The 26078-nt window shown below is 40.6% G+C and overlaps 1 protein-coding gene and 1 non-coding gene across 3 annotated transcripts in view; both read right to left on the reverse strand.

The window, feature by feature from the left end:
• Positions 1-3518: 3518 nt before the first annotated feature.
• On the reverse strand, positions 3519-3601 carry trnal-cag (transfer RNA leucine (anticodon CAG)). The gene has a single exon. It is a non-coding gene; the product is annotated as a tRNA-Leu (tRNA).
• Positions 3602-3800: 199 nt separating this feature from the next.
• igdcc4 (immunoglobulin superfamily, DCC subclass, member 4) overlaps positions 3801-26078 on the reverse strand; it is a 74956-nt gene continuing 52678 nt past the window's right edge. The window contains exons 13-20 of one of the 2 annotated variants that reach the window (XM_078161094.1): positions 25743-25929; positions 24870-24997; positions 20787-20957; positions 20451-20585; positions 16748-16850; positions 16384-16564; positions 16089-16217; positions 3801-13491 (exon numbers count right to left, since the gene is read on the reverse strand). In XM_078161094.1, coding sequence (XP_078017220.1) covers positions 12955-13491; positions 16089-16217; positions 16384-16564; positions 16748-16850; positions 20451-20585; positions 20787-20957; positions 24870-24997; positions 25743-25929 — 1571 coding nt within the window. In that variant the 3' untranslated portion in view covers positions 3801-12954. Of the gene's footprint in view, positions 13492-16088; positions 16218-16332; positions 16565-16747; positions 16851-20450; positions 20586-20786; positions 20958-24869; positions 24998-25742; positions 25930-26078 lie in introns of both variants that reach the window. The other variant, XM_033621438.2, reaches the window with a different exon arrangement.

Here is a 26078-nt window from a genome sequence, read left to right on the forward strand (position 1 = left end):
AACAGTACACATTACACATTCAGACAGGTGCATCGGCAGCTTCAGTGAAGTATGAGAATGCATGCATGTGTGTTTGTGTTTGTCTATATGCTCGTGTGTGATATTGTGTGGTCATGTGTGGGTTTGTGCATATGTGTCCTCTCTCAGACCTCTGCAGAGGAGCCTCGCCCTCTGATTAACGGTGATGAGTGGCTGAAGATAGTGAGCCCGACCCCTCTGTCGCTCAGCGAGAGCTTTTATCTAACTCTTCTGGGGATTCTGCCATGTGATGTCGCCTCACTGCTCCTGTCTTAACTCTGTGCCCTCATCTCACCCTCTTATCTCCATCACCTCCCTCTCCTGTCTTTTTTTTCCAGTCTGTCTGCCTCCCCTGTTCACACATAAACATACTCAGACCCACCCACTCCATTCATACACACACACACATGCAAGAACACACAAGCAGAAGCACTGCCAGACTGACAGAAGACACAAATGGACACACACAGACACATAATGGTGATTATGATGCTCATGATGCTAGGATTGAGTTTTTTGAGGGGAAATTGGTGTAATGGAGAAATTCTTTAATATACTTCTATTTTTTCACTCCTCTTGAGGTAATGTATTTTAATAAGTATGGAGGGAATATGCAGTACTCTACACATTTAGACAATCCTGCAGCCAAGGCAGGTATGAGGTCAGCGCAGCACATGAGATCCAACACTAAGGCAGCAATCTCTCCTAATGGGAGTGGCACCAGGTTACTGTGCTTCTTCCCAAGAATCATTAAGAAGGATCACACTGCCCCCTGGTGGTTTATGGAAAAATAACACCTTTAAGTATGACTGATTATTACCCAGAGGCTCTGCTGGTGTGAAAAGGGTGGGGCACAAAGCAACAGAGGGCACGTTACCTGGCTGATGTGTGTGCCCAAAGGGGAGCTGGAGGGCAGGCTTTTATTATGCTGGATTTATTTCTCTGTTGCCCAGGCCCTAGAGACAACATATTTTGTGTAAATAGGGTAGTGGAAATAAGAAAAAGTAACTTAATTCGGTTTCTCTTTTTCCAGTATTTTCTTATACATATATTATGCAGTTTAAATGGCACACTACTGATTGTTCGTAGGGTTAAATGATATTATTTGAATATGATTAAATGCAGTGAACAGTTCCCTAGGCTATATTATAGTCATATGAGTCACAGCATTTAACAATAGAAGATGATACCATGCTCATTTTTGTGTGTTAAATATGTAGTAGGCTACAGGCAGCTGCTGGTTAGCTGATTAGCTTAGCATAAACTAAAGACTGGTACAGTGGGAACAGCTAGCCTATGATATTTCTGTCCTCTGTTGTTCAGAGGTAATATAATGTGCATACCAGCACTTCCAAAGCTCACAATTAACATGTTTCATTTCTTTTGTTTGATCTGTACAAAAGCTGAAATGTTAAAACAATAATTTATAGTTTTACAGCTGACTTCCTTGAGTCTTGCTGGCTAAGCTAACTGTGCGAGCTGTAGTTATGAATTTACTGCATGTGAGTGGTATCCTTATTCTCTGCAAGAAAGCAAATAAGCAAACTTCCCAAGCTGTCCGATTTTTGCATTAAAGGTCCAGTGTGTAGGCTTTAGAGGGATATATTGGGAGAAATGGAATGTAATAAGTGTGTTTTGTTTAGCATATAATCACCTGAAAATAACAATCTTGGTGTTTTTGTTACCTTAGAATGAGCTGTATATTTAGGGAACTGGTCTTCATCCATGGAGTCCACCATGTTGCTCTGCCATGTTTCTACAGTGGCTCAGAACAGACAAAACACCTGCTCTAGATAGGGCCATTCAGGTTTTTGCTTTGGCCACTGTAGTTAGCAGCCCCTTTGCAATGAGTAGTGTCAGAAAAACAGTTATTTTTTAACATGAAATTGCTTAATTCAGTGTTTTTAACAGTTTAAATCACCAGGTCAGTTTGTTTTGGAGAGGAAGAGACCTCTGGAGATAATTCGGCTACTGGTAAAAATCTCCTAAACATCTGGATTGTAAGTTATCAGAAAAAAAAAGTGAGCACACATTAGCAGGTGCTGGGCTAGTGGCCGCAAGCTAAACAACTTGGGAAAAATACTGATTTGTAACATGATACTGATTTATTCAGTGTTATTGTCAGTTTAAATTGCTGTGTCCATTTGTTTTGGAGAGGAAGAGACCTCTGTGGATAATTCAGCTCCTGGTAAAAACCTCCTGAACAATGAGAGCTGAAGGAATTCTAACCAGACAATTTAGTTGGTTGCAATCTGCAGTCCTCACCTCTAGATGCCACTAATTCCCCCTAAATCTTACACACTGGACTTTTAAGTGACATTGCAGTTATATATATGTACCTCTTATTAAGACAATCAAATATGAGTGGTAACAACGTAACTAAAACAAAGCTAATATGACTGACTGGTCAGTGTTTCATTATACAGTACACAGTATGTGCTTTAGAGGTGAAATACTTGAGCACATACAGTACATGGTCTTTTTGTTCATTCCAGTACTTTTACATACATTAAATCATCTGCAGGGCTGTTCCCACAGTTAAGAAGGAGTGATTAACTTTAATCTATGAATGAAAACCAACACAACACAAAGCATCATACCCTGAGTTATAACATAAAGGTCAAAATGATTGGAATATGACAAGAAGTAACCCAAGAAGCCAAGCACCCTGGCATCTTAAATGTCATTTTTGGGAACGTAAATGTCAGGAAAAGCAGTCGCACAGGGAGTTAAATTGACTGATAAATCTTTGGAGACAAAAGTAATAGAAAGGAAAATTAAAGTTAGGCTGAAGAAAGAAGAGTCTGGTTTAAGTTAAATGTAGAATTACTGCCTCACAGTTATATGCCTCTGCGAACCAGTCAAGTTGCAGCTACAGTTTACATCACAACATGGACACACATCTTCCCCCTGGCATTAATAATTATTAAATAATTCAGTATCTGACCAAATGTCCAGCTGTCCCACGACCCTGTACCAGGGTAATTGGTTATGGAAAATTAATGGATGTCATCACTTCAGTATTTTATCCTGTTGGACATTTGCCTGAGATTTTGTCGTAATCAGCATTTGAATTCTTGAGCTATGACCAAAAACATGTTTTGTGACTTTACACTGACCCTGACCTTTAACCTTAAACCACCAAATTCTACTTTTAATTTTATATACTTTATTAATCCCCAAGGGGGAAATTCAATCTTTTCACTCTGTTGTCATATACTGTACATATACACACAGGCCCGAAATACACACACACACACACATGCACAAACAGGATGCATTAAATGGAGAGATGTCAGAATGAGGGGACCCCGAGCGGTTGGGGAGTACGGTGCCTTACTCAAGGGCAACTCAGCAGTGCCCAGGAGGTAAACTGGCATCTCTCCAGCTACCAGTCCACACTCCATATATTTGGTCCAGACGGGAGCTTGAAACGGCCATCCTCCAGTTCCCAAGCCAAGTCCCTATGGACTAAGCTATTGCCACCCCCAAAAGTTATCTGTCAGAAGTGGGATTTGAACCCACGCCTCCAGGGGAGACTGTGACCTGAACGCAGCACCTTTGACCGCTTGGCCATCCTGACAGCTCATCATCCTAATCAGTTCATCCCTAAGTCCAAGTAAATGTTTTTGCCAAGTTTGAGGAAATGGCCTCAAGACATTCTTGAGATGTTGCGTTCACGAGAATGAGACAGCCCAACTAAAGGACAGACAACCCGAAAACATAATGCATCTGTTGACAGTGCAGAGGCATAAAAAAATCCACTGAGCCTTATTTGCTTCTTTCTTTGATGTTTATTTACAGAAGAGTAGTTTCCACAGACATCTTGAGAGTTGCTGTGAGATTTGACATTTTCACATATGGTAACACAGTGGAAATATTTCTACAAACCACAAGTACTACCTATCCTGTGATGGTACCTCTGAACAAGCAATGTTTCTATCACAAATCATGACTACAGTCGCCATGACTAACACTGAGTAATCCATCTGTCGTTTTACAGACTAAGAAAATTGCACTTCTAAAAATGTAAAGATGACAGTCCAAAGTTGCTCATGGCCCAAGAAGAAGTGCTAATCTATTAAGTGCTTCTACTATTTGCTCCTACAGTAGCGTCCTTTGACATGGATGAGGTCTTTTTCAGCACACAATGATTACAAAGGTGTCTGAGTAGCTGCAGAACGTCGCTGGTGGCACATGACCACAGAGTCTGTGCTTACACATTCTGAGAAGCACGACTGAGCTGGTATACACAAAACTAGAGAAGACGTACAAAATATGCACAATGTGACATCACTGGACAAAGCAGCTCACCACCGAAGCACCAGAATGTACAGAGAAAAGCCAGAGAGACAGAAATACACTGCGTGATTTGTACAAAACAAAATATCATTTATGCATAAGAGTTTCCTTGATTTGCTTTCCAAAAGAACAAAATGAGGCATTGTTTGACAACAAATGACATGTATCTGAGTTGAATATGCTGGCATGATCCTCTACAATTTTATGCAAAGATGGGGCACCTGAGAAGAGACAATTATTTCGAAATGGCTGTCTGCACTGAGAGGTATGACCTGCCCGGGGAGGATATCCCTTTAGCCCTTCTTCCTGCTTAGTACTTCAGTTGCCTGGGTTGTGTTAAAGTGGAGGAGTTCTACCAAAAAGTGTCTGCTAGGCTGTTACTCAGCAGAAGCAGACACTTTTTATCTTTCTCTCCCATGATTTTTGTTTGAAGCATGAGTACCGTTCGAGTGAACCCATGATTTAAACTCTTTAAAAAGCAACTACTATTGCAGAATACCAAAAGTCAATCCAGATTTCTTCCACTGACCCCTCCTCCCCTCATTTGTTCACCCCTTCACCACTAGACTGGACCATCCAGGCCACTGAGTAAAAACTTTTGACTGAGGTAAAACGAAACAGTCGATTCTGTCCTCTCTTGACTCACAAAACAACCAGATGCTTAACGTACGGTATATATGTTCTACTCGTTACAAAATGTGCAGTATCAAGAAACTGATCAGAATCAAATCAACAAGTTACCAACATGAGGTATACTGTTTAATAAAACCCTTATAAAAGAGGATGAAATGAACAAAATTATCAAAGAAATTATCATCTCAACAAAATGAGAGTATGAGTACGTATCCTCCACAAAAACAATCTGATTGTTCTAGCCAACAAAGAGACGAACAATAGGATAAAAATAACATGTTTTAAAAGATAGTGGTTAAAAGAGTTAATAGAGGTCCTATAAGGAGAGCATATATCCTTTATGCTGGAGGCAGGTTTTATGCTTATCCCCATTTCAGACCCTCTGTGTCGGCTCCACACACCATAATAATCCACTTCTGCATCAAGACTTGAAACAAAGGCAAAACAGCTGGATATGACTGAAATATTTATGAAACCCCTAGTTTTAAATACTGTGTTACTAAAATGAACCATCTACTGTACACTGGACCATTTCAATGAGAGATTCTACATAAGATTTTGGCAGTTATCATAAAATCCAACTTCTTTTTAACTGAATTACATCCAAATACTGCAAGTCGCTGGCACAAATCAGTTTCAGTCAGTCTGTTAAATGTCATTTAGGACAAATTGTTGTAGTGGTGTAGAGAATTACTGGGCAGAAAAGCATCACAGCAAATAATCTGTACTTTATGTTAGTCTGCTTTATTGCCAAATGGCTGTGGACTGTCCACAGTGACAATAGAGACTTTGTCACAATGTGTCTTTGAATACTCTCTATCATGGAGGGATGAACCACTGCTAAATGTAAGCTAATGGTTGCTTTGCATCCACTAAGAAATATATCTACAAAAAAAATTAAACATAACCAAACAAAAAAACACATTTGTGTTATTTTCTTTTGAAAATTGCTATGTCGGGTGAGAGACAACTTCACAAACACTGTATTCCAAACAAGAAAATGTTTGAAAGGTGAATTTCATTTTTGTCACAGTGACGGACAACTTACTTAAAAGACTATCTTAAAGGAATATGTCACCCGCAAAATGACCATTTGTATATCAATTACTCACTGCACTGTCATGTTGAATTTAAGACATCTTTGTTATTCTAGCATGCCTCCATGGGAAAATCCAAAAAAGGCTAACGTTCTTCCTTAATTCCTTATTGGGGTCCACATTTACTACCAGCAAAACTATATAAAAACATCTATTTGCAAACATTAACACAACTCGTGCAGTATAATCCAAGTCTCATTTATCCAGTCGTATGCTCAGTACTTCCCAAACACCTGCATTTTCACTAAAACATTACAATATAAAAGAGCCTGGTCACACTCCGAAGTTGTCAAAATCCGGCACTTGGGCAGTGACTTGTGGCATCAGAAACTGACAAAAAAAGGTGTCCTTTCATTGGCCGGTTACCCTTGTAGTTAAGGCTGTGAAAGTCCAAGTGGGGCGGGAGGGGTGGTCGATGGGTCCAACAAACACTGACTTTGAATCGAGAGAGCAGTGTTCACGTCCCATATGATTCTAAACCCAAAAACCCAGACTGCCAAACCTTGTTCTTTATTCCTAAACCCAACCACGTGTTTTTGTTTCTTAAACCTAACCATGTGGTTTTGTTCAACCCAACCATGTGTTTGTTGTTGAACGACAAAAAAACGTAAATTTTTGGTGTTGTACTGATGTAAATTTCCTGTGATAACAGAAGTGTATCTTGAATGAAGACAAAGCATGTAACAGGCAGAACTTAACACGGTGTCCCAAGAGAGTTAACGACCAACGCACCCAGGGTACCTTGCATGTCCTATGTGGACGTGGAAAGTCCATGACCAAAACGTTTATATTTGATGAGGTCGGAGTAAGAATGTGTTGTATAAAACACTTCTGCCTACAAATAGCGGTATGAGCTCTGTGCAAGCCACACATGACCCAGTAGCAGGACCATTTGTACTGACATTTTTTTAAATGTTTTAGCAAAAATGCATGTTTTGGAAAGCACTGAGTGTACGACTGAAGAACTGAGACTTGGATCATACTGCAGGAGTTATGTGAGAGTTTGTAAAAAGATGTTTTGATATAGCTGCTGTTGTTAAATGAAGTCCCTGCTTATTTCGATTTACGAAGAATGTTCGCCTTTTTTGGATTCTTCGTCTTCTTTGAAAGCATGGGGAAAGAATTTGTTCTTCATGAATTCAAGGTAAATGTTATACAGATGGTCATTTTGCAGGTGAAGTATTCCTGTAAAGGCTCTGGTTCAGTGACCTCCATGCACTTGGTCGTAGTCCAAGCAGTTTTGCAAACACTGCAGCTCAGGCTTCAGTATCTGCAAATGGTGTAGTGAATGGATAACTGAACCAAGGTCTTCATTAAACCTTTCAGAGCAGGAACACAGTCTAAGGTTTTAGCACTTCTCCTCTTAAGGTTCATTATCATGGCTGACCTGGACTGAGAGAGGTATGTTTAAGATATCAAACTGGAATGCTTTTGAGAATATTATGCTTCTTTCTGCACTCAGGACACACAGGCTTTTTAAGGATAACAAGAAACGGCATCAATATAGAACAGTATCAGTAAAGAAACTGAATCAAAAATATACACATTTTGGTGGTTTGCTTGAGCTTACTGCATATAAAGGACAAATGATCATCAAACCACAGGGCCGGAAAGCCGCGGCTGCACAGCTTTCTATACATTTAAATTCTAACCAAAATGATGTCACAGCAAGTGTTTTAACAGCTGATGGCAACATGTTCTGGCACCCCTAATTGGAATGGGGCCACAAGTAAAACACACTTGTCACTTTAGATTGATGAGTTGAGAGGTGCAGCAGCAGTTTCCTGCCATAGGTGAGCTTGATGTTAAATTGCTCTTTAAGTACTATTTAAGTGAGGTTTGCCAAATAGCACGTTACAGTGGGTGCCATACATTTTAGTCTAATGAGAAGGTATTAATAAAAATTTCTGTAACTGACAGCTGTTAAAATCTGAATTTTCCTGATGTGGCAAACCCCACTTATTCACCCCCAAAAGATGTTGCAGTTAATGTTTGACCCAGGTTTGCTAAAAACACATTCACTTCTGTCCCTATATGACTGCTACTGCTGCAAAAACATGTTCATCTTGTTGTGATGTTAAGTATACATACATGGCAAGGCTAAAAAAAATAATTTTCTTTGAGGTACCAACCATGCATTTTGTTCGGAAAGTCAAGAACAATATAAGTTTTAGAGAAAACACTATTATGTTGGTGAGAAACATGTTCAGGGTGTTTCATACATGTTATGAGGAACCATTTACATTTCTGTTGCTGATGTGGCTGAGTTGAGCTGGTGAGAGTTTGACACTTGCATGGACATAGGTAGAAACTTGGGCAGAATAGAAGTGGAGTATCCACTCCCTTCTCACTGCTGGATGACTAGAAGGAAGCCACCTGAGAGAGGATGATATACAAGAGGGCTGGACTCAATGCTCTGCTTAATTATGTTAATCTAAAGTGAATATTTATTATTGTTATTATTATTACTGTTTTTAATAAACTAATCCCAACCTTGGCAAACTTGCCATTATCTCAGAATCATACAGATGTATGGGTTTCATCTACAGTTTATATCACACTCATACAGAGTAGGCATACCCTCATCCTTTCTTTCCATCACAAGCGAAATGAGTTTAGGTGTAGTGTAGTCATCTTTAAAATAGTCTGTTTGATGTGAAGCACCTCATGAAACCAGCTTGTAATATACTCACAAACTCACTCTTACTCATGAGTATCGCCTCCTATGGGCAAAGAATGGTAAAGCTACTGTATTTCTAACACTTCTGCCACCTGCCAACTTATTGATCTACTGTTAAAAGGCTGAAAAAAAAACTTTACTTCAGCCAGAATTCTTCTTAAACCTGCAAAATGTTTGTCTGGAGGTTTAGACTCATGGCCGCTGGAAGAGTCAGTGATAAAAACTTTTAACAAGCCTTCTACTTGCCTGTCAGGCTAACAGCCGCTGCTGCACCAACAAACTCCACAAAACCATTCAACAGTTCCACCATCCACAGTCAGACATACTTGGCTGCTTATTTACTGCCAAATTACAGCTCACAACTCGCACTAATGTTTTGCTGGTTAGTTAAACATCCTGGCACTGACTATTTGCCGGAGTATACAAGGCCTTCAGCGGTCCGATCTCATAATGCTACGGCACAAGAAAATAAATGCAAGTAACAGCCATTCTCGGACTTTGACTTTAAAAACAGTTTTTACTAATAAGTTTCTCCTCTCTTCTCATTTTCAGATAGCCCACCATGAACATTTTCATGTCGTCTCGTCTCGTCTCGTCATGAGAACATACCTTTGTCATAATTTTAATTATTATAATTTCAAATATCTGTTTTTAGCTTGTCAATGTCTTGTCTTTGTCATGGAAGAAAATGTCTTTGACCAACATTTTTTGTCATAGTATTCTTTAACGGAATAAACAGCGAACACAACCCCTGCAAAATGACTCTTTTCACTATCAGGATTTGATCCATTCAGTCCGAAAACATTTTGAAAGTCTACAAGAGCCTTGTGATTAAATAATTTTATCCCCATTCAAGTTAGCCAAGGGCTAAACTGGAAGTTAGCTGCTCTGACGGAGGAAGTCTGGTGTGCTTGCTCTATGCCCTATAGATGCAAAAGATCCAGGTAATTTTATACCCAGAAATAATTTTTTTTTTGGCTTGATGCACCATTGTGCAACATCTGACACAATACCCAGTTTTCTTTATACATCCATGTGGATAGCGAGCTAACTCTTAACATAGTAGCTTGCCCAGCTGGTCCAGCACTGGTCAGTCACAATATCTCCTCTTCTGTTCTGTTTACTTCACCCTGGCACTTTGTTCACCACTGCACAATGTTTTGCTCAATAAAGTTAATGATGAGGGAAAACAAAGCTTTCTGAGCTAACAAGCTTAGTTAGCTAGCCTTGTAGCTTTGCTCAGTCGGTAAAAGAACAAGTTCACACAGTTTATATAAATGACATATTTGGACCATTCACTCCTGTCTCATTACTCTCTGCTAACCATTGCTATTTTGTTTTCACTTCAACAGAGGAGGTAGTAAATCTCCATCCCCTTACCGCCTCGTTTCACTTAGGTATGTGTATGAAGACGAGGCAACTGTCCATTCATTCCTACGGAAATCTCTGCGATATCTGATGTGCCTGCGAAACTCCCCACCATAATATTTCAGTCTCGAATCTGCCTCAGGTAAGTTAAAAAAATTAAACTTTTGCAGTGGATTTGAAAGAGACCGTATCACAGTGTGCTAGCTAACAGGCTGCTAACTGACTAACAGGCTGTTTTCTTCAATTCAGTTGCCTTTGTTGATTGTCAAGTGAGTTTTTATGATTAAAAATAACTTGTTTATAGTTTTAACACATTGTAAATCTGAGTAGCATTATTCTGCTAAAATATGGTTATACATACAGTCAGATTGTCATTATGACTCATTGAGCCGTTCATACGTCTTTTTACTTTAATATTTCTCAAAACATGCTAAAAAAAATGTCCCGGTAATGCTCCAAGCAGATATTCCAAACTACCGGATGGCAAAAACCGGACAAAATTAGCCTTAGGTTTCTATCAGGTTTCTATCCATCCGTAAAGAAATGCACTTCCTTTCGTTGGACACTAGAGGCATCACCCGTGTATTTACGGATCTACGGACACCAGTCACATACGTAAGTGGAAACGAGGCGCAAAGGTGAGCACTGACGGCTTGTTATTGGTTAATGGTGCAAATTCACATATCAAACCTCGCTGAAGTTAAACTCTACATTAGTGATTCATTTCAATGGAACTGCTGTTTCTGGTGTGACCAGGATTTTACTTTTTAGTTTTACATTGTGTGTTACATGTTAGCTAAAAAAAAAAGGAATTATTTTAATGTGCTTTATAAAACTTTCAAAGCAGACATATTCACTCCGAATCTGTAAAAACCATTAAAAAAAATTAACAGTAACACTCATTGCCGGCAGGTGGCATAAATGTCAATTTACAGGAGCTATTACTTTCCTTGCCCATAGGTGGCACTCGTTTGACTGGAAATCGGCATCCAAAACTGTAATTGGATGAAATTGGTTGAACCTAGTTTAAGGTGCTTCATATCAAAGACACTGGGTGTTTATGTTTTCTGTTGAGATTTAACAGTAATATTGTACTGAGTGACACAGTATTTTAGAGATATGAGAGGAAGCTGCAATGCATTAAAGCATCATGAATTCCTTTGACATAACACAAGAACGTACAGTCAGTGTCGGACGATTATTTCTGCAAATACCAAAGACTGTAAAAAAAAAAAAAAAAGAAAGAAAAAGACCTTTAAAAGGTGCTAGTTACATAAAACTAATAAAACCACACTGGAAACCATCCTGAAAAGAAATGAGGTAGTGTTGTTGATAAGGAGTAGGGATGCACCAGTTCCGCTTTACACTGCCAAAACCAATACTGACTCACTCTGCTTTACATATTAGTCAATTATGGAAAACAATCTGATTGAATACTTAAAGAATATGTTTTGGATCAGTGTAAAAAAAAAAAAAATGGAGAACATTTATTTTATTTTCTTATTAAACCTATTTCCTATCAGATACATTAAAAAATTTCAAGTCAGCTTTTGTTGGTTTCTGGTACTGTAGCAGAGTATCGTGTCGTGGAATATTTTTTCATTCTGCCAGGATTAGACAGACTTCTAGAGTCAAGTTGAATTCCCCTCCAGTTAAAAAAAGTCTTTCACTTAAGAAAATTATTATACTTAATTAAAATTGACAACCAAGAGCACAGTATGGTGCATCCCTAATTGGGAGCCAAATCAATTAGGTCTACAGATGGGTTGTTGTAACATTTTTGCTGGTTCTCCCACCAACATAATTAAACCAATACCAACATAAACATGTAAATACTTTGATTCCAAAATGCTATATCCACCATCTGAAATACAGCAAAACCACTTTTTACTTTTCAGCTGAGTGTCCCTGCTTTACAAAACCACTCCACCTGGATATATGGCATTTTGGAGAAGAATACTTCATGTGTACCAAATCTGTATAATCCATATCTTTTTACATTTTAAGGGTTTTTTCCTCCATGTTGACATGTGTTTTGTACTTGTACTTAATAGAATCATCTATAGAAATATACAGAGGTTATAAACGCACCTACAATAATTAGGCACCTGAGACCCCCACACTCCAGTCAGGATATGTGTGTGTAAATGTGTGTTTATGGGTGACCATTTGAGTTTCTGTGAGATACCATGGAATCAGCTGTACCTTAGCTTCCTGTGTGTGTGTGTTTCAGAGTGTATGTGTGTATGTGTGGACCCTGAGACAGCAGGAGGCTGGAGAGAGACACAGGTGTTCTGCACTCTCAGAGTGTGCAGATACTCTTTAAGGCTTATTCCTCAGTGCCATGGTAAAGTAGCATCCACACAACGAAACCCAGGGAGATCATTTGAGCCTGTGTTCCCTATCCTCCCATCCATGATGATAGCCTGTCTCGCTCACTCACAGAACATTCCAGGCTTTCTCATTCCTGAGTGGAGCAGAGCCATGTGCGACACAGTGGGAATAGCCTCCTTCAATCCACTTCCATCTGCTTGGTTAAGTTAAATCTTTCTTTTCTTTCTTTCCCACAGACAGGAATAAAACCCCAGAGGAAAATATGGTTGCAATGCTTGAGAATGCATACCCATATACAGTACTCAACCACTAAAAATATACTGTATATGTGTGCTGTATATACACACACGTATGAAACAATGGATTCTAAGTACCTATAAAAACTTTGCAAGGATGAGAAAGGAATCCAGTAATGAGGTGCATAAAAATAATCCTTAGGGATTCTTCCTGGGTACGTAAAAGAACAAAAATCAGTCAGATGTCTGTATGTGTGTGTAAGGGTCGATGCCCTACATGCAGGGGCTACGGGCACAGATAACTGTGTGCTGCTGAGGTAGAGTGGACAAGGCCGGAGCTGACAAAGGGGGCAGGGGACAGCCCAGCAGAGATGGCCTTCCCTGGTGCCGAAGGGCAGTGTCTGGAGTCCCCGTTCTCCAGATGCTCTGACCTCAGTGCAGAACGCACGGTCTTTGGGGAGTGGAAGCCATTGGTAAGCCCCATGTCATGCTGCGCCTCTATGTCTGCGCTCAACTGGTCACCTGTGCCCTGTAGCTCCCCGTTGTGATTAGCCACCAACTTCATCAAGGAAAGACTCGTGGGGCTTTGGGCCAATGAGAGTTCTTCGAGAGTGTCCCCCTCTCCTGGTGGGCTTGGCTGACTCAGAGGGGAATATCTGTCCTCTGATAATGAGGGTCCCCTGGTGGTGTTAGAATCCTTCTCACTGTCACTGCCCTCCTCCTCCTCTTTCACCCGTCCTGGGTCTGACAGCTCTGAGTGAACAATGACTTCTGCCTCCACCTGGTTACTGCACACCGATGTACACAGACAATCTTCTAAGTCCTGCAACAAAACAATGTCACTGTTACTTCAAGTTGTTGTATCACGTTACTCAAACATTCAATATTTTTTGGGTTAGCAACATGTAAATTGAACAGCTTTAAAAGGAACACCCCTTAGTACACATCCTTAGAGTATGATGAGCATTATACATAGATATCCAGCCCGTTCTCATTCCAAACTCATCAAATGCAGCTGCTTTGTCAGTGATTTTGGCGCCAGACACTGATGCAAAACGGCATCTGTCGCAGTGGTATGATGCGCCACTGGGTGGCAGTGTGTGACACCATCAGACAGTGTCTGTTTGAAACACCACTGGTAAAAATGTATTGTAAGGAGCTGGAAAGTCCCTATAGAGCGAGCAGGACGGGAGGTAGATGGGTCCAACAAACCTTGGACTTTCACCCAGGAGCTCGCTGCTCACTTCCAGTTTGATGGTTGAGCCAAACCATGATGTTTTTAACCACGTGCTTTTGTTACACAAGGAAATAAACATAAAAACAAGATGTTTTACATGAGCAGAATGTGCATTTCCTATGAAAACAGAGGTGTATTTTGAAAAGACACAATGCATGTAACAAGCGTAAATTGACACGCCGTCCTAAAACATCAACAAGAGACACAGGAGGCTACCTAGCGTGTTTAATTTAGACGTGAAAGGCCACTGAAAAAGCTGCAATATATGATGAGTTGGGATGAGAACATGTTGCAATATCAGTAATCACCACAGTAGACTGTTTGCTAAACCCCTCCCCCAGACAGCAATGGGCCAATCATAGCTTAGTAAATACCTGGCCTGTCAAGTTCTGAATTTTTTCACATGTTAAAGGTGAGTGGTGTGTGTTTTTCCCCTTTCAAAAATGAAGAGCAAAAGTTTATTGTTATCCACTCTAACACAATGCTTCAGCTGTTAGCATGTCAGGGTAACAAGCTCACTGCATACTGTAGTTAGTGTTACTGCCAGGGCCAAGGAGCACATAACTAAACTGAAGCCTCATTTCCACCTTACAGTCCTATTCAGTCCAGTTTAGTTGATTAAACATTAAAATTGATATTTCTGTGTTTCCATTGTGAGAAGTTGTGGATGTACCAATGGAACCATCCATTCCATTACATCCTCTGTTGAGATACATAGCACACTAATCCGATACTAGAGGGTGAAGATAAAAACCCTGCAGTCCCTTTATTAGTCAAGAGAGAATCATCACTCTTGCTCTACAAGGACTCAATGCACAAACCACAAACCCAATATCTTTAAAAATCCCATTGATTGTGACTGTATAGACTCCAGCCTGTTCTCTTTTGTACTGAAAATGTTGGCCTGCAACCCCATTGTGTGGACAATCAGAGAGGTGCAGACATTCTTGTGCATTGCCCATGAAAAGGAAATATAACAAGGGCTGGATGGAGCAGTGATATGGCTATTACAATCTGGTAAGAACCCTGCCTCCATTTAGGAGTACCATCTGCAGTGGAAACGCTTAACAGATCTAAACGTTAGGTATATATGTGTACGAGTTGCATACTGGTTCTAAAGGTAATATGCCATTATATACATTCGCTCTATATAGAGCACTCCCAGTTCCCTTGTCTCAAAGTGGGGTTTTTGAATGGGTTTTTTTTTTTCATTTCGTTCTTCAGCATAAAATACTTCAGTGAATACCCCACTCTTGAACTTGGAAGTTTTTATGTGTCTTTAAAAACTTGGTTGCCAACAAGCGGCTAGGGATGTTAAGTAATGCGATTGTGGTGTAGTCTGTTTACAACCTAATGTTCGCTTTTTAATTCTGGCAATTGCATTTAGGCTAGAAAGTCATTGAAGTGGTATTGATTGGTGAAGATTATCTTGCTGAACACAACACAAAAGTATCATAAACCTTTGTTTGCCACACAGCTGTTCTGCAGTAATCCAAAATTAAATGGAAAAATGGCCTTTTGACTTTTTGACGAGAACCAGGGTGATGCTAACTAACATTCTCACCCTGGTGTGCTCTATTGGATTTAGGAAAGTTTTATTAATTGATATAGCATTATGTTGACTTTAAGCTGACTTTTTGCCTGTGATATGCAACTTTAGCCTCTGTCTTCAGCGCAGCATCATATATTTAGCCATCAAGTGCATGTTTAAGAATGCCTTACAGAGTTTTTGTTTTAAACCGGTCAGCTGGAAATATTAAAAAGTCTTCTGAAGACAGCATTTTCAATCAATACATGAAGTTAGCCTTAGCCTAGTTAGCCAGCTAGCTATAACTGATAAAATCTGCCAGTGATGATTCTCATTTCAGCCAGCAGAACTGATGTTCAGCAGCCAGAAATGAGAAACCCTACTTTTGTTAACCTCTTTCTGATATCAGGGAGCTATTGTTTAAAAAATATCACTGTAAATTTCAAGTGGTTAATCTGCTCCTTGGGAACTTCATAGTGCCATGCAAGAACAGAAGGCTTGAAAGACACAGCAACAGTAACTAAGGCGGGCGTGGTTTAGCAAACAGTCACTTGGAAATGCCATTTGATCCAGTGATGCTACAGCTAGAGTTGCTCTTCAAAGACAAGTCGATAGCTAAAATATATTAGTCATTGAATTTAGGTAATTTATTTACCGTGCCATTATCAGTAATTAGCATGTTGAGAGCTCCATTAATGAGTGTTGGAGAGTCTTCTGTTATGGTGTCTCTGTATCTAGTGATTCTGTTGGCCCAGTTATGACTCACAGAGCCATTCCAAGCAGCCTGCAAGACAGTGGAATGCACCAAAATTACAACTATTATCCCTCTTTCAACACGTGAAAAATAAGAGTATCCAAGGCCCATCTGGAGAAGACCCCCCCCCCCTGCAGGTTTTGACCTTGGGTTCAGGTGCAGGGGCATCCTCCCCTTCCCCTGGATTAGCACTTGCCATCAGGCTCTGCTCCTCTGGGGCCTCTTCTAGCTGCTGACCAGACTCTTGGCTGCCTGGGGGCATCAGTGTCTCTAGCTCGTGGCTATCGCTGCACTCTGGCACATTGGAGGGAACGGGGCAACCTCCTCGCCTGTACTGAGGGGTCACAGCTGTGGAGTCCAAGCCCCCAGACACCTCTCTGTTTGGAGGAGAAATGAAAGGGATAGTATAGGAGTTGGGCACAATACAAGACTAAACATAGTACAGTTGCCTGGGTTGTTTTAGCTGGCTCTCTTTTTTTACAGCAGTTGTTCCATGCAAGTCAAAAAACTAAAATGTGCTTAGGTACTGGACAAGTGCTGACACTGTAGAGTTACCTCACCTGGATTTGCCATTTCGAAAGCTGAAACACATGCAAAGGAGGATGCATATCAGTCCCAGACACACACCGACTATGATGCCTGTCACTGCGTGGATGTCCAGCTCTGTTAAAATATCACACAACACGGAATAGGAGGGGAAAAAAACGTAAGAATTAATGTAAACAGCAATCCAAGTTGGCACATGGCTGAAATGTCGCCACTCCCAGAAATATCTGCCATATTGCTTTTCATGTGTGATCTGTTGCCAGGAGCTTTGGCTCATATCTAGAGCTCCAGCTTAAGAAAATATTAAGAATTATAATAACATATCTGGATTGAAATACTATTTGGCCAGGGTCTGATGTAAATGCACTCTGCATATTGATTCCTTCATTTAAGGCAAAGTTACAGTATAGTGAAGAGATATGAGGCAACACTCAAGGAGGGACAGCAGACCTTCATTGATATTCATTTATGCTGGGTGTCTTTGGCAGTCTGGACATTGAGAGGAGAGGAAACAGATGGCAGGAGCTCTCACCCACCCACCAGCCACCTCACTCCCATTCACACTGCATACTGGCAACACTATTACAGCCTATGTGAACAAAATAAACCTGTTACTCTGCCTTATTAAGGATTTGGGTACAACAAAAATGCATTTCCACTGCTTATTGAATTGAGGTTTAATGTTGGGATATTCCAGATATTTGATCCTTTTGACAATCAATTCCCATCAAATTTGCACCAAAGAGTTAAATAGGAGCATGAAGAGAGAGAAGTTAAATGCTTAAACTAAACTGTACACTTGTTTTTATTGCTGGTGGTTCACATAATAGTTCAGTATTTATGACTCCCTCTGTTTAAAGACAAAAGGGGCATTTAATAATTACAGTCAAAGCTAAAGTGCTGACTGATCGAATTAAAAAGTGTATAATGAGATTGCATGCTTAAACACAAAGTGACATGAGAGTAAAGAAATTGCTTTTCACAGCAAGTCTGCAAGGCACAGAGAGCAGTAATTCAAAGATCTCCCCTGGGGGTCGCTGATGAGGCTGCCCCTTTGATATCCACACTTAATATTGTCCTCAAAATGCACCAGAGTAGGAGAGGCGAAATAACAGTGTCCTGCTGAGCTCCACTTTCTCCGCTGGCCAGGACAAATTACCCACTTTAATAGGAAACGGTCTGTGTGTGTGTGTGTGTGTGTGTGTGTGTGAGAGAGAGAGAGAGAGAGAGAGAGAGAGAGAGAATTTGTGGAGTGCTTACGGATGCAAAAATGACCATAATATTATGAATCTTAGAGGCAACCGAATATCTATCTGTGAAATTTAACCACCACTTCTGAATACTTTGCATTGAAATCAAAATACTGCAGAATTTATAGTGCTGAATTATTTAACTTTCAAAATAATCACCTAAGTTGTGTGGTTTGGATTCTGCTCTTTGAAATATCCAGAAGGTTAAAAAAGTGATGCAGTTTCAAAAACCTGATTTTGAATTTAATCAATACTGATTAAATTTCAAGGTAAAGTATTCAGTGGGTTCTGAATTTCAATTTAAATTATCGTGAATTATTTGCTTCCATATCTGCTTTTCAGAACACAAGGGCATAGGTTTTATTTCAAAATTGGGAGATACACATATGGAGCAGGGCAACGCAGTGGTTAGCTTTGTCTCACAGCAAGAGGGTTCCTGGTTTGAACCTGGGGTGGGGGAGTTATGGTGTAAATGTCTTTAATTTTATGTAAGTCTCCTGCACTTTTCGTGTTGTTATCAGTGAGGGAAGAAAGTAAGGGGGACACCTTCCATTCAAGTGCATTGAGTGGAAGGTGTGCCTCCCCCCCTAATCTCTACATACAGTACAGGCCAAAAGTTTGGACACACCTTCTCATTCAATGCGTTTTCTTTATTTTCATGACTATTTACATTGTAGATTCTCACTGAAGGCATCAAAACTATGAATGAACACATGTGGAGTTATGTACTTAACAAAAAAAGGTGAAATAACTGAAAACATGTTTTATATTCTAGTTTCTTCAAAATAGCCACCCTTTGCTCTGATTACTGCTTTGCACACTCTTGGCATTCTCAAGCGCTACAATGAAACTGGCACACATGAGGACCGACCCAGGAAAGGAAGACCAAGAGTCACCTCTGCTTCTGAGGATAAGTTCATCCGAGTCACCAGCCTCAGAAATGGCAAGTTAACAGCAGCTCAGATCAGAGACCAGATGAATGCCACACAGAGTTCTAGCAGCAGACCCATCTCTAGAACAACTGTTAAGAGGAGACTGCGCCAATCAGGCCTTCATGGTCAAATAGCTGCTAGGAAACCACTGCTAAGGAGAGGCAACAAGCAGAAGAGATTTGTTTGGGCCAAGAAACACAAGGAATGGACATTAGACCAGTAGAAATCTGTGCTTTGGTCTGATGAGTCCAAATTTGAGATCTTTGGTTCCAACCGCCGTGTCTTTGTGAGACTCAGAAAAGGTGAACGGATGGATTCCACATGCCTGGTTCCCACTGTGAAGCATGGAGGAGGAGGTGTGATGGTGTGGGGGTGTTTTGCTGGTGACACTGTTGGGGATTTATTCAAAATTGAAGGCACACTGAACCAGCATGGCTACCACAGCATCCTGCAGCGACATGCCATCCCATCCGGTTTGTGTTTAGTTGGACGATCATTTATTTTTCAACAGGACAATGACCCCAAACACACCTCCAGGCTGTGTAAGGGCTATTTGACCAAGAAGGAGAGTGATGGAGTGCTGCGGCAGATGACCTGGCCTCCACAGTCACCGGATCTGAACCCAATCGAGGTGGTTTGGGGTGAGCTGGACCGCAGAGTGAAGGCAAAGGGGCCAACAAGTGCTAAACACCTCTGGGAACTCCTTCAAGACTGTTGGAAAACCATTTCAGGTGACTACCTCTTGAAGCTCATGGAGAGAATGCCAAGAGTGTGCAAAGCAGTAATCAGAGCAAAGGGTGGCTATTTTGAAGAAACTAGAATATAAAACATGTTTTCAGTTATTTCACCTTTTTTTGTTAAGTACATAACTCCACATGTGTTCGTTCATAGTTTTGATGCCTTCAGTGAGAATCTACAATGTAAATAGTCATGAAAATAAAGAAAATGCATTGAATGAGAAGGTGTGTCCAAACTTTTGGCCTGTACTGTATGTCAGAGCATGAAAACTTCTGGTGCAAATATAGGGATTAAAATAAGGAACAGAAACCAGAAATTATTTATGTTACCTCCCTTTCCTATGCACTGAAAGTCAAAACCTAAAATTAGTAGTCACGTTGTTGGAATAATAATCATCAATTAATTATGTGATATCACTTAAGTATTCCCCTTAATTAATGCCTCTGCCCTTAGTAAAGTGATTAGGGTTGTCCCTCTCTCATTAAGCATCTTACACCCTAGTGACATTGAGACTGCCACTGCCTCACTCCTTCTGATGTCAGTTTCCATTCACAGATTTAACCTCACTCTCCTGAACTACTGCCTCTACTACCACAACCATGACTACTCTTTCCATTGATTTTAAAACGACTGTGACCAAATTTCTTATTTTTACTGTCACCTGTATATGTGCCGCCATTTTTTTCATTGAATTTTGTCGTATTTATTAACAATGACAATAAAATGGAATTGGATTGAATCAAATTGAATTGAATTGAATTGCATTGAACTGAATATATGTGCTATTTGACACATACCATATTTCTGATGGGGTGTGTGAACATCCTTTACAGGTGTATAAGGCCCTGGCCCCACCTCAGTAGATGCTCCCAGCTTAAAAAAGTAACGGGTGCCCCCGGATAAACCCTGGACCTCCACACTGGTAATGCTCCCTGAAAAAGAAAGAGGGGGTCAAAGCCCACTATTAATCACACAGTTTCGCTCAGGCATTGAATATTATTAAATATTAAACAATATTATAGGGATAAAGGGGTAAGTTATGCTTTAACTGAATAAAACAGGTGCCAAAAGTTCATTGATTAACTGTTTTCAGTGCAGTGAAGAGGAATCGTGTCATGCCAGCCAACACCCACCATCCTGAGAGAGGTTCTCCCACAAGTGCTCAGGCTGGCTGAGGTTGCCACTGAACAAGATCCTGTAGCTGACGATGATACCGTTAGGCTCCAGCGGAGGGCGCCAGCTCGCCAGCACAGAGGAGGAGTCCAGAGCACTCAGCTGCAGCTCCTCAGGAGGTGTGGAGGGCCCTGAAGGAGAGAGGAGGACTGGGTCAGTAATTAGAGCCCAGAAATGAGGCCTCACAGCTGTGGAATGTATATTGTCTTGGTGGGGGATTTGACATGTTGTGTGACAACCATCTGCGTCCTTGTGTCCCTGCCACCTGGGTACAAGAGAGAGGGGACAAGCAGGGCAATGGGGGAATGGGCTGGGGCTCAGGTAATGATGCATGGCAGTGGAGAGCGTGGCGGGTGACTAGTGGTAATAATGTCATTAAAAGCAGCCCACTCTCCACTCTCCACCCTTACTTGGCTTGGAGACAGGGCTGCTGGCCGATTTCAGAGCCACTACTACACCTGGGTGTTTCATTAAAGCCAGTTATCAGCCATCAATGCCAGCTACTAATTCCCATGTCTACTGGCCACTGGCCAGCCAACACTCTGCTCTGCATGTGAGTGAGCACACACACACTCTGACATGCACAGGCACATGCATATATTACAGTACCTGCAGGCTTCAGAGAGCAGATATGTAACACCTTTACCTTACTAGCTGGAGACCAAGGTTAAAATAAAGAAATAAAACTGGAGCTAATCAGTCAAAAATTTTTAAAAGCATGAATGTGCACTTCAAGAACAAGATGAAATAAATTATTTATAAGGGATATGAGGTGATGTATTTTAGCAGAAACAATGAAGAGATATTTGCGACACTGTAAGTTGGACACTTGACTGGGAAAAATTCTCAACTCTTAAATAACTGTATTTTGGATTGATTTTAAATCAATTCAAAAGGACCAAGACCTTGAAATTTAACCTCTCACTATGTTTTTTTACCTTTATTTAAACATAAAAAGCTCAGTGACCTTGCACTCTCCTCCCAGAGGTGTGTAAATGTGTGTATTCCCACAGATTTATACACCTCTACATCTAGTCCTGTAGGGCACGGCAAAGGTTGTGAGGGTAGGAAGTGTTTATATTAATCAATATTAAGTGAGGGAAAAAATACACGAAGTGCACACTTGAATGAAGTTACCTACTAATTTCCACAGCAAGTAAATGCCTAAAAAGCTTTATTCCCTATGTGATAGCTGTGCAAGCGTCAGAATGCCTGCACCTATTAATAATAACTTTATTTACAAGAAATCCTTCAAAAGCAAAGTTACAAAATAAGCAGGATTACCACCTCTTGGTTGTATGCTTCTGCCAACAAGTCAAGTTGCAGTTTACGTCCATGTGTGTCCAGACTCATATGTAGCTATGAAAGTAGACAGTGTTTCAAATATGGATGGCTGCAAAGAAGCTACAAAATTCAAGGTGGACACCCAAAATTAGTGTCACCAATTCAGCATCTGACCAAATGTCTCCCCTTCTGTTGAATAATGGACAAAAAAATGGGTGGTTGCTTTTTACCTTTAGTAGGTACTACACCTGACTTTCAAAAGTACGTACTGTTGCATGCAGCACGCACACAACTGGGACATACTACGTCCTCGTAATGTTATGCCCGGAACCTTGAACTTCTTACTCATGGAGAGAAAACAAAATGCGTTCACCTAGCTCGCCAAAGACAGAGGTCAACCCAGTCAACTCTGATGCTGTTATTTTGCAGTAAGTAATAACTGCATACACTGTAGATCCTAACATATTATATTCACAATAGTAAAATTACTTAGGATATACATTTCTCTCTCATTGTCATTTAATATGTATGCCTTTTTGTTGTTGGTTATATTTATGATAATTGTATTCAATTAAACAATTATTTCTGTTTTTACAAATTGACTGGTCCATCAGTCTCCTGAATAGGCTGTCATGCATCATTGTGACTTCTGACAGCAAAGGATTGTGGGTCAGAACAGACAGAAAAGCATGCTGGCTTGCATACTGCAAAATCCATCTGGATGTAGTAGAACACATCCAGGCACTCTGCACACTGCATTGGACACACTATGTGTTGGGACATACTAAATCTTTTTCTGGTATACTATATAGTATGGTAGTATGGGAATTATTTCTGCAGAACTTCAGTGAAGTTGACCTTTGATCTTTTAGATATAAAATGTCATCAATGCATCATTTTATTCTATTAGACATTTGTATGAACTTTTATCACAATTAACTTTTTTACTCTTGGCCAAAAACATGTTTTTATGAGGTCACAGTGACCTTTGACCACCAAAATCTAATTAGTTCATCCATGAGTCCAAGTGGATGTTTGTGCCAAATTTGAGGAAATTCCTTCTTGGCGTCCCTGAGATATCAAGCTCATGAGAATGGAACGAATGGATGGATATACGGACAACCCCAAAACATAGAAGAATAAAATGTAAATAAAATGAGTGAAAAAAATCAAGTATAACTAGTCCATACCCATTGAGTGCACAGTTGCCCACGTACAGTTTCACATGGTGTGTGTTTGGGATACAGGTCATAGGAAACTGCAGATTAAATAGTCAACTGAACCCATTAAGAAGAGCAATGTATTCAGACAGAGATTTTGGGAATTTGATTTCAGCCACAGCGATCTGCTGCATTTTAGCCATTTTTCTGTTGTTATAGCGCCACCAAGTTGCCAGTTAGAGTTAAATTTCCAGTCACCTTGAGGCGTCCTAGTCTACATATCTACCAAGTTTAGTAAAAAATCAATATGGTGGTTAGGCCTAGATAAGATATTAGCTCTCTAGCGCCCCCATTTTGTTTGATCGGGTCAATAATGGAGGGGTCCCCTCAGATTATGTGTGGTCATATGCCTACAAAGTTGCGTGGTGATCGGTGAAACCCTTGAGATGTTATACACCTTTATGTGATGAGCCACGCCCTCCGCAATATTCATTGCCTTATAGAAGCTCAGTTTTAGTAAGTTTTCCAACTTTTGCCAAGAGGGAACTTTAGATATTGGTCCCTAGATTATGTTCACCGAGTTTCATGCAGATGGGTCAAACTTCCTAGGAAGAGATCGATTTTAAGTGTTTTTCAAAAAAACTCAAAATGGCGGAAAATCTATAAACTGGAAGTTATGGGTTCTTGAGGCAAATTTGTTCCTCATGAGGAGAGGCATCTCTGTGCAAAGTTTCATGTCTCTACGACATACGGGGCATGAGATATGCCCATTCAAAGTTTGCATTTCAATCGGTTGCTATAGCGCCCCCCTTTGGCCAATTGATGTAATATTGCTTCATTCCATTACCCTCTACCAATATGCCAAATTTCAAATGGATTGACCGAGTCAGTGAGGAGAAAAACGTGGAACAGACACACAGACACTCGACTCACAAGTCAGTCTTTAGACACTTTGCTTAACTAAAGACTGATGACTTTCTCCCTGATTTTGTGTTTAGATGGGCGAATACAATTTCAGAGTTTAAAAAAACTCCCTACGTTGCAGAACAAATAGTAAATCCGCAGGGCGGTCCTTCGGTGGCTCGCTGAACTCTTGTGCTCGTAAACATAGTCCGACTGCGTTAAAAGGTTTAAACAAAGTCACTGTAAGTCCTTCATTTCCACAATCTTGTGCACTGAGCACACGTTTGATAAAACAGAGTTAAATCCCTCGGCATCCATTTTCAAGCTCTCTGTGTGTTTGTGTCCTTGCGGACGAGAAAACGGGGAGCACACATTTCCGGGAGGGCGTGTCCTTTTCAAAAATGCAAGAGGCGTTGCTTTGTTGCCGTCCGTTTTCTCCAGTGTGTTAAACACACTTTAGAAAGGAGTGTCCCCAGACTATCAGAAGGCGTAGATCTCTGATTGTCTGGTGGTGAGACTACACAGACACACACACTGACAGTTTTCGTCATTAAATAGAAAGATATCTACATCACCAAACATGTCTTAAAGGCTACAAAATACTCCAGGAAAATCTTCAGAGCCTTTATCACTGCGTCTTTAAAAATGCAAACAGACTTCACTGACTACACTGAAAGGAGCACAGCAGAGACTCACGGTCAGACAGAGTAGACTCCTCCACTGTGCTGCTGAAGGGTCCCACTACGTCCACTCCATTAGACTGCACCGCCAGCTCGTAGCGGGTGAAGGGCCTCAACGCCCCGAGCAGTATCTCCTGCGCAGAGCTGCAACACACAAACCCAGCAGAGTCCTGAGTGTGTGGTGTATGCTTCATATTCTGCACTGACCTGTTGGACCACACCAGGCTACAATACTTATTACCCTTATATTGTTAACTCTTATTACCTGCCTTCTACTTGACAATCATTGAGTGTTTTATGTTTGCAAGTACGTCTGCACCTCTTTAACCCATGAATCATATGCTAAGAATTGTAAAGACAGGAGGGATACGGGGTAAAACTCTTGGCATAGAGTAGAACTAGTCCCACTTTAAGAGTCAAGGGTAAAATCAATGCAAGGGAAATATTACGTGATTCATTTTGATTACTGTATAAATGATGGTTAATAATGGAGCTACTCAAAGCTACTTAAAAGAGCTCTTACAAGAAGAATGTGTTCACTTTTTTGGTGTTTGAACTGCAGAAACCAAGATGCAAAAATGTGTCACCTAAAAGAAACGTCCTTCTGGCTCTTCTGAGAAAAGGTATAAAATCCAATATTGGAATGCCTCTACTGGGTGTCTTTATTTTTTTCTGTAAATAATGTCATGCTACTTCTAAAGATGTTTATTTAGTCACAGTTTTGTTTCTTGCAAACATTGTTAAAATGGGCTTTGCAATGTTAACATTAATGTATAGGAAGTTATGCAGGAAGTAGTATTGTCAAATGTTGACCATCAATTATGGTGACAAGGGTTTTTAAACATTACAAACAATGATTCAGCCTCTGATGTCCAGTCTGGTTTCTAACCTGGTGTAATAGGAGACCAGGGAGGCGTTGGTGGTTCCTGCTGGGCTGCAGCGCACTGTGTAGTTGATGATGCGTACGTTGCTGAACCGTGGTTTCTCCCAGCGCAGCCAGATGGAGGTGGAGCTGTTGGCCATGGCTTGGATGCTGCTTGGGGGCAGCGGAGGAGGGCGCATGGGCGGCGGTGGCGCTTTAACACAGATATACACATTGTTTGACTTGATATGATTTCATTGTTTATTGTCTAATAAAAGTGATGCCAAGTATGTTTTCTTTTACAAGACAATCATACATTCATATATTCATTTAGGTATGTGTGCACACATGCAGTAAGAGGAA

Source organism: Epinephelus lanceolatus, chromosome 2 (genome assembly GCF_041903045.1).
Source record: "Epinephelus lanceolatus isolate andai-2023 chromosome 2, ASM4190304v1, whole genome shotgun sequence".
Classification (NCBI taxonomy): domain Eukaryota; kingdom Metazoa; phylum Chordata; class Actinopteri; order Perciformes; family Serranidae; genus Epinephelus; species Epinephelus lanceolatus.